This window comes from Poecilia reticulata, chromosome 16, assembly GCF_904066995.2.
Source record: "Poecilia reticulata chromosome 16, P_reticulata-male-v2, whole genome shotgun sequence".
In the NCBI taxonomy this organism is placed as follows: domain Eukaryota; kingdom Metazoa; phylum Chordata; class Actinopteri; order Cyprinodontiformes; family Poeciliidae; genus Poecilia; species Poecilia reticulata.
Window position 1 is genome coordinate 6,259,981 of NC_088845.1, and position 16,238 is coordinate 6,276,218.

Sequence of the window (16,238 nt, forward strand, 5' to 3'; positions counted from 1 at the left end):
GAATTTAAGTACTTTTATTTCAATGAGAAATGGAAAACGGACTGTACATTGTTGAGCATTGATTCTGTTTTAGCTTTGAAATCATCAGCTTCAGTGTGAACAGCACTCATCTGATAAGAGGTATTTGTTGTTTTGTGGCTCATCTGGAAATGTTACGATTGGTCCTTCACTGTGGACTGCAGCACCTATGATAGCAGTGACATTTTAAACATAATACTTCTAAAAATGAATAGTTTTGGCAAAATTATCAGCCTATATTCTCTTTGTTAATAGCTCATTTACATACTTAAGCTTTCGTTATAAACAATCTTGAAGCAGCTGTGCATTAAAAGGTTAAAATCAAGCAGAAGCTGGACCAATTCTGTTTCTTTTTCCTAATAAACTACAACTTAATAGATTGATAGATGAAAACATGCTGAGATGAAATCCTTTGAATCCAGACGTCCTCGTTCTTCCTGGATCTCGTCGGCGTCTCAGTCGTCTTTCTTCTTGATGCTGAGCAGCTGGGAGAAGCTCTGCAGGGCCCAGTAGAGCAGCGAGAGGGAGACAAAGGCCTAAACAAAACCAGCAGAGGGTTAGAGCTGCAGGCGCCGCGCCGTTTCACACCAACACGCGTCTGTGAGGCGCTGAAACCAGAACGATGTCACTCATGACGAACAGGGGATCAATCTATGGAGGATCGAAGGTGGAGATTTAAATCGCTGAAATGTCAGTTAAGAAAAGATACAGAAGAAAAAAAGACAAAAAAAAAAAAAATCTTGTTTTTGTGTCCTTTCTTTGCTGACCTTTTTTAGGGTCTTTAGCTTTTATTTCTCTACGATACGATTTTACAAAAGCTGAAAAAAAAAATTCTGAATGTATAAAAATTTTATTTAACGTTTACATTAAAATTGACTCCATTTATCTCACAGTATTATAAAGGTCTTACATTCAATTGAAAGTAATTTGAGTTTTAATTTTTAACAAATATCTAAAAGCGATACGCAAATTCCATAATACAAAGTAACTACATATATTTTTAAAATGTAAGAACAGCATACTTTTAAAAGTACCAATATTTATCATATTACAGACTAAACCTGCTCAAGCCAATTCATTTATGTCAGTTTTGCTTCACTATCTGCTTCACTATTTACTGACAAAAATCACGAATTACATCCAATAACCTTTCAATCTACAATGTTTGCTACGGTTTATCAAAGAAGTGAAACGGCAGCCATAGAAAGTTTGATTTCTGTCTCGTTTTAGCCATGAACCACAGGTTTAGGGGTTTAGCGGTGCATATAAACTTTGGTTCTGTACAAACCTCAGTTATGGAGCGGCTACGTAACGCGAGTTTGGTGCAACAAGAAAACGAAACAAATGTAGAAAGTTTGGTTTCCATTTTCTTATTTTGATAAACTCAAACATGACTGAAAAACCAACCGTTCTTGTAATTGAGGAAACTCTACGGTACAAAAATACACAATTTGTCTACTGGGAAGATTATATTATTCTTTAAGAACATAACAGTTTATTGAGCAATATCATCAAACATTTTTAGTGTTTAGGCACCTTTATACTTTTTAAATAGTTAATTTTATTTTAAATTTGGTTTAGGATTTAATTACATCTGCTATGTGTTACGGTTATCATTCAATAACTTTGGAACCTGATAAAGACCAGATCTTTTTAAAAATTATTTTTGCAGAGACTGTTGGTGGAAAAACACACACCGTTGAGTATGTTGACATTCAGTTTGTTTTATGTGAATCTGGTTTGGTATTTTACAAAAATAATGAGATTTACTGTAAGGTTTGGGCTGATACTGAGTAAAATTACCACTGCTTCATTACAACTGCATTTAAATGGAAACGCAACAATTATTCATATTTTAGCTGTTTGTAAAAGCTTGAACTTTTTCTGAAAAATCAGATACATTTCTTATAATCAATGATGCATTTTAAAACAAATTGTCAGCTTGAAGACCAGAAATCAGTTGCTGAAAGTCGTGGAGGATGGAAACAAAAGTGCAGAATGAACATTAGTTGTAATTTAGTTGTAGATTCCTTTAGTTGTTTCCTTTTTGTTTATGTATGGAGTAATTTTGGGAACGTGGGAAAGTCGGCAGGTTAGTATTTAGTCACAATATCTGCACATGCAGCTAGCTAACCTGTATTAGCTAGTTTATTTATGCAAGTAGCACACACCACTAATCTCTAGCATTATCATGGGTTTCTAGGTAAAAGAGTGATTGGTACCTCTCTTATATCCAAGCTATATGGGTCTGTTATTGATGATAAATAATTCAGACAGAGGAGAGAGAATATTGCTGAACTTTCCTGACAGTTTAGGGTTAGTCTGCAAACACTTGTGGAAGAACGAGTTGCTCTGTGAAAGGATGCCACCTGTGCAATAAGCTCAGTCGTAAAATTTTCTTGCTACTAAATGTTTAACAGTCAACAGAGTGGAAACACCTGGTCACATCAGCGAGTTTCTGCACAGAGGTTTACATTTCACGTTGTCTTCAGATTAGCTGAAGAACAACGATTTAGCCAGAGATAATCGGTTTAACAGTAGCTGTGTTTTTATTAACCATACAATTAAGCAATTTGAAATTGCCAAAATAAATTTGCTTAATGGAAACAATTTCCAAAAAACCCATGTTTTTTGATCAAATGTTTTATGCTAGGTGTTTTTTGACCATTGAATAAACCTAAATTCAGTCCTAGTTTATTGAGACATTGAGGATGAATTAAATTTACATTTGTTATGATAATTTAAGTTAATCAGGATAAAAATTATTATTTAACGGTTAAAACAGTTATATTAGACACTATGCTAAGGCCCTCTTGTAAATGTGCATAAATAATTGCAGTTGAGCAGTTTTAAAGTTTGGCTATTGACCCTTTGGAGCTACGTCACTTAACCATCCAGGCGCCATGATGGACGTCTGAAGTGAGGGACGGGAGTGTTGAGCGACTGAAATTGTTTTCCAAAGTCGTTTTTGCCAGTTTATTCATGGCTTCTACTTGTTCAAGTCGAGCTCATTTGCTAATTTGACTGTGAACGTAACACACCTGGTTGTTACAGCAGGATTTCATGAGTCACATGATTAACAGCCAGATGTTACTACTGGCAGAAACGACAAAGAAGACAAGAGGAAGTGGTAGGAGGATTGTTTTTATTTCGTCTTTCTTTTAAGACAATGTGCAGCTGGCTCCATCAGAGCTCTCACAGCATCACACAGGTCATAAAATGTTGTGTAATTCTAACGTGTTGAATCCATAGCATTTCTGTAAAATAGACTACACTTTCCTCAAAATGCCACAAACGTTCACAAGGTTAAGGGGTTTGTTGTTCCAACGCCGGCGTCTCCTCTGATGGCTGCATTATGAACACATGTAACTATTTATATTTGTCGCTGCCATGATTTTTAATGACTTATTGACAGAACAAGCGTATCCACGTTTGATTTTAATTTATTTTCTTAATGAATGAAAACACTGCAATTGTGAAACTGTTTTTCTTTGACATTATCAGAATATAAATAAAGATCTGAATCCACAAAAGAAGCAACCATCTTTCACTTTCTCTGCAACATAGAGAGTACCCCTGGCCAGTGGAGGTGCTGTCCTGTCACTACGCTCAGTGTGAGGGATTACTGATACAATGCAAACAATTATCCACTGTCTAGATTGCAGCAAAATCAGCAGCTCAATGCAACTGGCTGGACTTCCTTACTGAACTGAATTCAAATGTAGCTGCTGCCTTATGAATCCCTCACATGGGATGTGACTCAAGTTTACATGTGTGTGAAGAGGATGAGCAAGTACTTTTGGAAGTGTTGTACATTTTAATACATATGAAAATGCAGAATACGTTTTTATCTTCAAACTTAAACTTTCACATTGCTAAACAGGGAATCCTGGCAGATCTTCAAGCTCTGAACTTTGTTGCATTGCTTTGGTGTGGAAGGCTGAAGATAGACGTTTTATCTGTTGTGGGACTTAGTAAGTATTAAAAACATAAAAAGATACATATTATAGTGATATAAAAAAATGTAACCCTGGTCTACCTGGAAACTCATATCTGGCTCATGTGTGGTTACAGCAGGTCAGAAAGATAAATTAAAATCTCCTTAATCTCCCATGTCATCACTTTCTTAAAATAATGGCTGAAGTCATTTTAGCCAAAAGTGATTTTGGCAAAAAAAGAAAAAAAAAATCACCACCTCTTTTTGTCCCCCGATATGTTTCAGAAAAAAACGGAAAATCTTTTGGCAAAATACTGAGAGGTCATTACTTTACCAAGGTGACGATACGCTAATGAAAGTTAGAGTGCTTAAAATTAAGACTCAATGAACCAAATTATGTTTTTTACAAATTGCTACGGTTGAACTTTGCTAAGCTTGTGTAAATTGTAGTTTCCTGTTTGAGCGCCCGGTGTGGTCTCCTGCTGCTGTAGCTCATCTGCTTCAAGCTTCAGTGTGTTAGTCTGTTGGCTTTAATGAAGAAATATAAACTCTACAGCACTGAAACAAAGATCACTGCTGAACTATTATATCTATAAACGATTTGGACCTGCCTAAGCTGTCCTGTGATGTCAACGAACTAACCTCAATTAAATAAAAATAACTTCATTATACATCATAAAGTCAACATCTTATGTTGGCAGCATTACAAATTTTTGCTGCTCTTTTTGTTTGAATAAAAGCAACTAGATCAAGTAGATTATCTAGATGTAGATCAACTAAATCATGTACATTATCTAGATGTAGATAAACTAGATCAAGTAGAACAGGGGGTCCAAAGTGCGGCCCAGGGGCCGTTTGTGTCCGTTGGACTGACTTTGTGTGGCTCCCAAGTGCAATTAAAAAATAATAAATTTGGCCTGTAGATTCAGATGGAGACTTAAAAATTGTTACCAACAAAATTTGGTAAAATTTTATCTCCAAATTTTAACAAAATGTAAAACTAAGACATTTACTGAAAAGCCAAATTCTTCTTTAAACATGGTTAAATATAGTAAACGGAAAGTGGAAAGTGACCCAAATCCTGATTTATTCAATTGAGCCAAAAAGAAACTGAAAACTATGTTTTTCTTTTAATACAGCAAACGTGCAAAATTAAAGTAGAACATTCCTGCCAAAAACCTCAGAAATTCTGAGAGTAATTTCAGAAATTTTCTACAGAAAACAATGAGGTTTGTTAGAAAAAAAAAAATCAAACTGTTACATTAATATCAGAAATTTTCTGGAAAAAACTTGGACATTTCTGAATTTTAAATGTCAAAAATTTTAGTTTGAAGATTTTTCTAGAAAATGTCAAAAGAAATCACAAAATTTCTCAGTTTTTGGTGGAAATTTAGTTCTTCCAATGCAACATGCTGTTGTAAAAATCTACAATAAATGTCCAGCTACTTTATTTGCTTGATTTTAGGTTGTTACTATTCTGATGCTACAATTTTGTCAACAACTTTGGACACCACTGATGCAGATAAATTCAGTTTAAAAAATGCTCAGTGTGGCAGCAACTGAGACAAAACAGTGAGACCTGTGAAATGCTGCCGGTCTCAGGATGATGTTAAAAATGTGACTTCAGAGGTTAAGTAGTGGGTCCCGTCTCCTGACACTCTCCCGACCGGGTCACAGGGGTCGCAGCCGTGGGGGACTCCGCTATTCGGAGAAAACGGGGTGAGGGAGGGGCGTCTCTGCCAGAAACAGCCCTCGCCTCCACCCCTCGCTGAGTTCTGGCCCATAAACTGCATCCTACATCTCAGCCCAAGCCAAAAGCAGAACGCTGTCCGTCACAGGAGAAAGAAGGAAAAAAAAAAAGAGCTATTTTCCTCCTTCTTCTCGGCACGGCAGCTGTTTTTCTGTGAGGGTTTGACGTCTCAGTACCTGCTCTGAGATCAGCCGTCCTGCTGTAAGAAAACAGGAGCGAAATGATCGATGAGCCGCAGAAGCCGAGGGGATTTAGTCGGATTAAAACATGGAGGATTTAGTGACACTGAGCCACATTCACAGGACAAGCTGTAGTTTTAGCATTTATGTAAAAATGTTTTGCAGATGAACTCAAACGGACAGAGAAGTTATTATGGGTTTTTTTTATTTAAAAGAAAAAATGATCATTGAATCAAAATGATTTCAAAATGCTTCTGGCACGTAAGCAGAATTTCTTAAATACATTTATTTCTGGTTTTATTTTTTTCTTATCAAAAACATGTAACTTTGCTTTTCCCAAGTAAGACAAATAGACAACGAAACCGAAAATAGACATTAATAGACGTTTAACGTTATTTCAAACACTGAGAAAAAGAAAAAAGTTTCTGACTTATAGTAAAATACCTGCAGCAAAATTTAAAAAACATCTGGCAGCTACTTAGCCGTATATTAGAGACATTCTTTTTTTTTTTATGTTATGATTGGCAAAGCTAATACGTAACTTTGGCAAAATATTTATAGTATTTTCTTAAATATTTGTATTTTTTATGCACATCAGTTATACTTAACTAATATAGCATAGTATAGGTAAATTAAATAAGGAAACTTCAAAATATGAAATTTTCTGTTTGACAGAAAAAGCTTTATTACTCATATGATCTTTTCTACTGCTATTCAATGCTTAACGTGCATTTTTTACACCTAATTATTATGTTTCTAATCAATTTCAGTATTTTGTAATTCATTTAGACTTAATACAACAAAGATGACAATTTAAAAAAAACAACATGAACTTGTTTTTTACTTTTGCTTCTTCTATTTTCTGCTTTAGAAAAAAGTTATTTTTGCATCACATAGAGGAAGAAAATCAAATTCAAAGGTTTCTCCTGTAAAAATATCTCTCATCTATAATTACTAATCAATAGTTCTCAAATGGACCTGAAAGATGTCAGAGTTAAAGATCGCGACACTTTCGTAAAAAAACTAATGAAATCCACTAAATTCAAATCAAACATGAGTGGTTAAAAGTCCAAACTTCCTCAAGTCAAAGCAGATGGAAGATTTCCAGAATGACAAGCTGCGCTGTGTCTTTTTTTTTCCCTTTCTTTTTTGGTGATGGACAACGATGGAGAGAAGAGCGAAAACCTGGCAAAAAAACCACGCAAATCATGTTTCACTCAAACTGGAGAGCAGAACATGACAAGGAGCTTCCACCGAAGCCGCATGCGGAGGGCACCTATTTTTCTTCTGTTCGTCGCTCCTCATTTATCCTCCGCCTGAGCTACGTTTTAATGCGCTCTGAGGAAGTCCATGTGGGACAGATTACATGTGGAAGGAAGCAGGTCTGATCGTCCACAAATAAGCACCGCGATCTTTTCCAAAGAGGAGAGGTCAGCACATCGACTCACACTCACTTGGTTTTGAGCAGAGGGAGGTTAGCGAAGAGTTGTAACGCAAAACGCCTAAAGTATGTGGTTTCTGAAAGAGGTTTCTACAACTCTGCTGACCTGAACTCATCCAGGGAGAGTCTGTGGTCAGAGGCTGCAATGCAGCGCAGAGAAAAAGCTTCAGAGGGAAAGGAAGGATTGGTCGTGTTTATTGATATTATGCTGCAATGTGGGGCAGCTGCCCTGTCGCAATAAGGAATAAATCTATTAATTTCATGATAAATACCAAAAACTGGATGACAAAGTCTTCAGTCTGGTGCTTTAGCTCTTTTTATGAAGGATAATTTTGTTTACTTAGACTCCATAATTCATTTTATTTGTTGTTTCTGTTTGGATATTTAAAATCTCTTCCAGTTTTAGTGTTAAATGTTCATCAAAATTTAAAGTTTACTGATCTTTGACAATGTGTTCTTGGATTATTATCCCATTATTACCATTATATTACTTGAAAATGCTCTGAAAACAATAATACTATCGTTTATCGCAATAACTTCTGGGACAATTTATTGTCCAGCAAAGTTGTTGCCTTGCAAGCAGGAGAGCCAGGATTATAATCCTGAATAGTATTTGATAATCGGAAATTAACATTTTGAAAAGAACATAAACCAAAAATGTTTGTTTTTTTTCTTCCACTGTTTTGGCCACAATCAATGTTTGAAAAAGACAAAGCTGGAATGGATTGCTCTGCACTATCAAGTCTTGCTGTCCAATCTTTAAAAGGCAACGTCAGATTTGTGAAACCTTTACTGTATTATTAATAAAAAAATAATAAATTCTTTCACTCTACATGTTGCACTGCATCTGTCAGGAAAATAATGTTTAAGCCTCATTTTGTAAGTAAAATAATTAGATCTGCTGCAGGTTTGGCTGGAATTGACGTGAATGCTGCCACTGCTACAAAATAAACATTGTAGCAAATAGGGGTTGCACCAATTAGTCGACTAGTCGATTCTTTTCTCTGCAATGACTTTTTTTCTGGGCCAGTCGACTAGTCGCAATCAGATGACAAAACAGATTTTTCCAAGGAAATGAAAGAAGGTGAAGTAGGTGAGTTCGTCAGAAAGCTCAAATTGTATAAAAATGTAAATAATTTAACAAGGTTTTTTTTATCCCTCAACTATCCCCAACTGATCAGCGTCATGATGCATATTGAAGCTTCCAACCTGGCAGCTTTACGCTCTTATAAAGATATGATTTGACTACATCTGGAAACTAAGTCCAAGCTTCATCCGGAGGGTCTGATAGAGGCGATCTCTGCCGCCGTCTGCATGTCGGTTCAAGAGCCGAACCGACTCTTAAGTCAGCAGAGCTTCCTGCCGCGCATCGGGCGGAAAAGCAGCAGGTCGCTTCGTTGAATTCAACTGTAACCAAACGGGATCCGTTCATAATAAGTTTGGTTTGTGATGTTCCAAAAGCGCCGTTGTGGTCAGTGTGATAATTTGACTCCTATAGGAGTAGCTATCCAGAGATCATCAGCATCAGCCGGTGTTTGGGAAAAAAAAGTCAGACCCGACTTTGTGCAACAAACTTTTCTCCGCTGCTCACGAAGAATGATGTATTTATTGCTTTTAATTCTGCATAATAGACTTAGTAAAAGCGGGAGAAGGGGAGGGGGTGTCAATATTTGCCGTGAAAATAGCTGATAAAGCCTCCAAGTAGTTGTGAAGGGTTTTTGCGCTTACGTAACTATGACGTCACCGCGACTAGTCGATATCGACTCGACTATTATCATGATGTAGTCGACCTTAAAAAATATGTAGTCGTTCAACCTAGTAGCAAATGCTTCACTAAGCTCAGCATACTGGATGCTTGAAACAAACTTTAAATTTGGACTAATTTTAATCACTTGAGGGTTTATACAAAGTGCAGTTCAGTTAATTGTTGGCACAGCAGAAGGAATTTGACACCTTTGATCCCAATGCACACACACTATTCAAACTAGGAGAACTTCAAAAGTTATTTCACTATATCTGCTAGAACTTCATCTTCCACAGAATCCGTTTGTGTTTCTAGAGTGTTTTCAATAGATCTAAACGTGACTAGAGAAGAAACTGTGTGACAGCAGTTTGCTTCAAAATGTTGTTAAAATGTGTTTTTGGTGAACCCATTTTGTCACCTGAACAATAATCGTTACACCGCTAGTGTGGAAAATATTCTCTTCAAATGGATCAAAATGCGGAAAAGGATGGGTTTGCTTTTGAGGTACTTTTTGAAGCTGCATCTAAAGTAACTCAATCCGGCAGCATCCAGTTAATTTGAGCAACGCTGGACGGCGCTGATGAACACAAAGCATCAAGGAGAACCTGCAAACACCCACTTCAGTACCAACAGCAATAAACTTCCAGCCTTCAGTGGGTTAACATCGCAGAACCTCGCTGCTCTCCAGCACAGCTGCACTCGTGATTGAAATGAAAACAAGGCAGAATGGCTGCTGTCAGACATGTGATATATGACCTGCAATGGGATGTTTCCAGAGCTCCCTCTCCATATGGCTGCCTACAGTCCACCAGACCCGGCCTGAACTGAACTGCAAGATAATTCACAATGCACTGCGGAGGTGGGTGGGTGCAGTGGGCTGAATTTGTGGAAATATGAAGTATGTTTCTTAATAGTTCCTGAAAAATGCACTCTTGAGTTTTGATGCACAAAGTTTAAGTGACAGGAAGTGTAAAACCACACAGCAAAAACACAAACACTTACCAAATACTTTAGTTTTTAGTGCAGATATCTTAGAACACTTGAAACAAAACAAAAATAATTTACAAGTAACTTTTTAGCAGGAAACAGGAGCTTGTTTTAAGTCAATAATTCCTTAGTATTGATTTAAAGAAACAGTTGTAGTTCCACCAGCACTTCTTCATAATAGTGTCGTGCTTTGGCCGTTTTCAGCTTGATCAGTTTTATTTTTCTGATCACATGTGACGCTCCGCTCACATTCTTTAACATGGATGGTGTTACTGAGTGAGAAAGACTTGGATTTTCAGCAACAAGTTGTTTTGAAAAGTTAGAGGAAGACCAATGATTTTGTCTTTGAAGAAATTGTGTTTTCTTGACATACTGAGACATTTATTCAGACAGGAAGAGAGTGCAAACCTTTCAGGAGGTAATAGGAAGGCAGAACATTACAATAGAAAAGGAAATTGAACTGGACATTCTGTATTTAAAGGCCAATGCTTTACAAGACCCCAAATCGGACCAGCAGGCTCTGATCAATGCTTCTCTACTCAAAATGACAGAATGGCAGCAGAACCTCAGAAACCAGTTTCAAATATTACAGGAAATCCTGGATGCTCAGAAGCAAAATGTGGAGAAACGGAGATGATTCAGGTCAAAAACTGAGAAACTTTACTGAAAATGGAGAGAAATGAATGTAGTCATTAAAGGAAACGGCCTAAAGCAAAAAGAGCTCCAGAAAAGAGCAGAAAGTTTATGACCATGATATCCATTCACACCACAAGCAAATAATCAAATAATCTGCAAAGCTACACGGGTCATTCCTAACAAAGAAAGCTGACATAACATATGTTAAGTCCACCATAAGTTATTTAAAAGAAGCTCAAAAACGTTCCATTTTTAGCAATGCACAGATGAAAGAAATAATCGCCATAAATTAAATCCTTTTAAAAAGGCTGAGGGGTAATGTGGAAAAGTTTCTGTCAGCCCTGTTCACACACGGAGCGCTTCCTGTGCGTTCATTACGAGCAGATCTACAGCCTGCGCGCCGGGCAGACTCAGGAAGGATACGCTGAGCAGGTTAATGTCCCACCAGAGGCTCCGTGCAGCTCCATCTGAAACGCTGCCATGAGAAATATCGCAGTTACACTCCCACGCGCTCAACGCAGAAAGACGGACATGGGGCGGCCAGACAAAACACATGTTAAACAGCAGTGGCTTCATGTGAAAGTGTAGCAAAACACAGCGCAGTCTGATGGTGTGCCAGTTTAAAATGCTACAGTTGTTTAGATGTTTTTCCTGCTAACATCTGGTATTTGCAGGGGTGTACTTTGTGTCTCTTAGAGGACGGCATGCGGGGGTCAACAACAGCTCAAGCAGATTACCACGCCACATTGAAAACATGAGATAAAAACCCAGAGGACGTCCATTTTCATGCGTCTTGAATTCACTTTGCATCTCATCATCCAGCGGAGATGCCTGGGTGGCGAAACCGAGGTAAAGAAAAGAGCACAGTGTGCTGCAAAAACGCAGAAAGACGACAATGAAACCAAAGAAGATCTGCGAAAAAAAGTATTTCACTCCTAATCAGTTTCTTCTCTTTTGCTTTTAACCAAACTAAATGTTTCAGAAACACATTTCAGTAACGGACAAAGTAATCTGAGCAACCCAGTGATGTGATTCAGTGTTATTGCGTATGGGGGTTGCATTTACAGCACGTTTTAGTTGTTGTTTGTTTTGTTTTGTCTGAAATAAATACATCAATTCAAACTGAATTCAATAAAAAAAAGAAATATCCAAGTCAATCGGTCCCTCTATGAAAACTATTTATGCCTCTTGTTAAATAATGAATGAACTAGTTAAATGGATACAGCTCTGGAAGAAAAACTGCACTGAACCCCATTGAAAACCTCCTGGTTATTCCACCAAATACTGATTTCTGAGTTAAAACATTAGCATGGTTGTTTCTAAATGAATATGAACTTGTTTTTTATGCATCTTTTTTGTTATTTTGACTATTTCTCATTTTCTACACCTGAATACTAAATTTTTGCTTTGAATTTGACAGACATGTCAGTAGTTCAGTTCATGTTACTCAAACATATATCTATAAAGAGTAAAATCAGAGAAACTGATCATGAATTTTTTCCAGAACTGTATTTTTCATTCATTTGGACACAGATTAATTGCTGTCAGATCTGCAGAATCAATAAATCACAGTCAGGCAACATGAAGTAGTTTAATTCAGAAACAATAACTGTCAACCTGATGGAAAGAAAGAAAGTTATCGACATCTATCAGTCTGAAAAGGGAAACAAAGCTAATTTTAAGGCTTTGGGACCCCAGAGAGAGTCATTGTCCACACAGGGAGAAAGCAAGGACCTTTCCCAGAGTAGTTGACTAACCAAAGTTCTCCAAGAACAAATCAATTCCTTATCCAGGAGGTCACAAAGAACCTGGAAAAACATCTAAAGTTCTGACGCTGCAGTTAAAGATGGATTCAACGATAAAGAGGAAAATGAATAAATGGTAGAGGCTCCAAGGCTAAAACCACCATTAACTAAAAGAACACAAGTGTCTCATATTTACCACAAAAAAAAAAAAACAATTTTTTTTTGCTTCTAAAACACCCAGTTGTTCTTTGATTCATGTTTTTTGGTGTCTGAAATGTAGCAAAAACTTTCAGAATGCAAGTTCACAAATCAGAAGGCACTGCCTCTCACCTAGCAACCTTAGTGAAGCCCAGGCTGTTACCTAGCAACCCCAGTGAAGCCCAGGCCGTTACCTAGCAAACCCAGTGAAGCCCAGGCCGTTACCTAGCAACCTCAGCTGAGTTCCAGCATGTTCTGGACAGGTTGAAAAAGAAAAGTGTTTTGTTATTGACTTAACTTTCAGAAACCACTTGCTGCTTTCTTGTTGGTTGTGCATGTGGCTCTACTTCTGCTTTTCAAAAATGTACGGTTGTATAATTGCAAAAACTTTTTGCAGCCATTTTAATGTGCAAGCATAAATATTGAGTTGGGGACTTGGCCAGCAGCAACCTATCTGGATTTAAAGTGACAAGAGGCTCATTCTGAAAGGAGCCCAACAGGTTTTTCTGTAGATTTAGAGGGACTAATTTACTTAACAATCATGTTTTTGAATTGGCTCCAGGCTGGGATTTGAACTCAGGACCTTCTTATAATGCAAGGCAACACTCATACCAATTGGATAATGATCAAATCACATCAGCTAGTCCAACTCTTAGCGTCTCTATAGCCCTACAAATGATGTAAAAATACTTATCAGCATTTATTGTAAACACCAATTAATAGTTATTGCCGCTGGGGGTGGGATAGCCAGTTTTAAAAATGAAAAATTAATATTTTGAGCATTTTAAATGCAGCAAAGAGGAGACATCGCTGAGGTGCGATGCGACTCCAACGACCTGTTAGTGACACATCTTTCCAGACTTCTGCAATCTGTTTGCCGATACAAAAGAACGCTAGCTGACTCAGTTGTTGAAACGTTTGGGGGCCAAATGTTCTTGAAGTCATTTTGTTTTCCTGCCACATGGGTGGCTTTCCAATGAGGCTCTAATCAGCGACAATCGGCTCATCCGTCTCTGTCAGCGCCAGTCAAGGCACTGGCACCGCAACAAAACCGGTAAACAAAAATGAATTGCAAAGTTGCGGTTTATTTGGATAAGACAATGAGTAGGACGTCTGAAAGAGGATCAGAGCTTCTATTTTAAGGTTGGAAGATTAGAAAATAAAGAGATCTGACATTCAGGAGGGCAGAGGGAGCGATCATGAAGCAGAACATTAACTAAGCACAAAGCAGATGAACATCCCACCTTGATTTTTCAGCAAGTGAATATCTGTGGAGAGAGGGGTGAGGGCCTCTGAGTCGAAGAAATCCTCAACAAGGTTTTTTTTGAGGGGGGAGTGTAGCGAACATAGATGAAGGTTGATTTTAACATTTTTGTTCAGTCATTATCCAACTTAAGTGTTTTCAGTCTTTTCATTTATAAAGTTTTTGTTTGAAGCACTTCAAGATCAGATGCCCTCCAAGAAGGTTTGGAAAACTAAGACCTAAAAGTCTTATAATTTACTAGTGGTTACAAACATACAAATATAATAGCAATAAGAAAATATAACAAAAGCCAAAATGAAAAGTAAAAACGTCTGAAAACAAGTTAAATAAGTGTCCAGTAATGGATCCTTCAATGCAATTCAGTATTAACTTCTCAGTCTCACACAAAGGTTTGTCCTTTTCTACCCTGTAAGAAACTCAACATGTAAACGTTCTCGTCTAAACCACTCCTTCATATAAAACAGCTCAGAGCAATGGTTCCCAAACTTCAGAGCTTCCAACCCACAAAATAAAAATGTATGCAGGTCATGACCCCCCAGTCTTGGTTGAGCGTATGCGTTAGCATTTTTATCAAATTAAAAAATGACAATAAAATCAGATTCAACAGCTGGTGTAGTCCCCAACATACTGCTTTCATTTAATTTGAAGTCCTGTTTCAAATGTCAGACATCTTGATGCTTTCTCATCATAATCTTGAATTTTTAGGTCAACATCTGAAGAGGACCGCTTGGTGGGGTCCTGACCTACCGAGGACTTCTAGTGTCTCATTTCTCTCCATCTTTCGGCATTTGATGAGCAAACCTTTAGAAATGGCTGCTAACAGATGTGAAATTATAGAATTGTGCAAGAAGTAAAGCCTCCTTCACAGCCAAGCGCCTAAAAGCTTTGACTGCAGCAAGTGGTAAGTCAACAACAAAACACTTGCCTTTTCCAGCAGCCATTGTACAAACAATACAGCAGTAAAACCAGCTGACCAAACGTGCTGGAGCTCTGCTGTGGCTGCTAGGTGACAGGCTGCGTTCAGCTGGGGTTGCTAGGTGACGGCGCAGTTACCTTTTCCAAATCCTGAGGTTTTGGAAAAGGCTCATTTTCCAGGCACCAAAAAACAGTTGGGTGTTTTTTTTAAGCCTTTTGGACTGAAGAGAAACAAAAAGTATGAAAACATGTTACATTTATTTTATAGCAATTGCTGATGAATGTTGCTTCAACAATGTAGTTAGGATAATTGTTTCATATCTTTGGCTTTTCTCCCTGTTACCCACATCCTATTAAAGGATTCATTTGTCGAAACTTTTCAGTTTCATACATTGCGACTGAAATAAAGGATGGATTTACTTTAAAGGTTTTCAGATACCTTTACCAGGACATGATTTATGGAAAACAAAGTTTTAAAGTTGAGTCGTTATCTTTCTTTTCACTTTGTGCCCGTCAATAGGCTCACATTTTATTCAACTGTTATGATTTGGGTCTGATCTACTTCAACTGATTAATGCTTTCTATTAAATTCTGTTTATTTTACGGTTTTAATTACAAATTATTTTAGCTTTTACAGGCCGACAGGGGGAATGTAGTTGTTTTTCTCCAGTTCTTGTCTAACATTAATCACTTAAAATGTTGCAACACAGGATCTGAAGTCCTTCGGAGTCTGAAGCCCCCCACAGCCCTGCAGATCCTGGCAGCAAGAAGCTTTTTCCAGCTCACTTCAGGCAAGATGCTGCAGCTGGAAACATTGTGAAAAGAAAAGTGGCCAAGCCTGCTCTCAGCAGCATTTTGATAGATTTTCTGCAAATAAAAATTTGCAAAATTCTCAACTGGATATTAATACGTCTTTAATCATTTGCGCTGATTTATAAGCAGCTTCTGCTTTATGTGCATTTCAAAGGAGTTTCCGTCAGGCTCAATCCGCCTGAAGCCATAGCGCCAAAGCTGCGTTGAAAAACTGGACGAATTTTGTGCAAATTAAAGCACAAAAAAAAGGAAGACAAATTAAGAGCAAGTCAGAGTTGGCCATATTAAGACTATAACTCCACAGAAGCCAAACTAAATTAGGTTAGAAAACTCCCAAAAGGCCACTTGCTGCTGGATTTCCGTGGCTCTACCTGGCAAACGGTGTGACAGCATAAACCGAGCGGTTACTCTTTGACGGGCACGAACCCCTGCACGCTGACTGATAATATTTCACACTGTGTGCGTATGCAGAACCACCCCGCTGTTTACTCCAGAACAGTCCGACCCAGCGTTCCTATTTCAGCCCCCCTCTTCCATTCCCATTTTCTCCCTGGGAGGAGATTTCCTTTCCTTTCCATTCCTGTGAGCTCTCAAATGATGTCATGCTCACC

At 37.8% G+C, this 16,238-nt stretch overlaps 1 protein-coding gene across 1 annotated transcript in view; it reads right to left on the reverse strand.

Annotated features, from left to right (window-relative positions):
- agmo (alkylglycerol monooxygenase) overlaps nt 1–16,238 on the reverse strand; it is a 79,125-nt gene continuing 62,887 nt past the window's right edge. Inside the window, exon 13 of the mRNA XM_008430938.3 lies at nt 1–554. Within this exon, the coding sequence (XP_008429160.1) occupies nt 474–554 (81 nt within the window). The 3' untranslated portion in view covers nt 1–473. The remainder of the gene's footprint in view (nt 555–16,238) is intronic.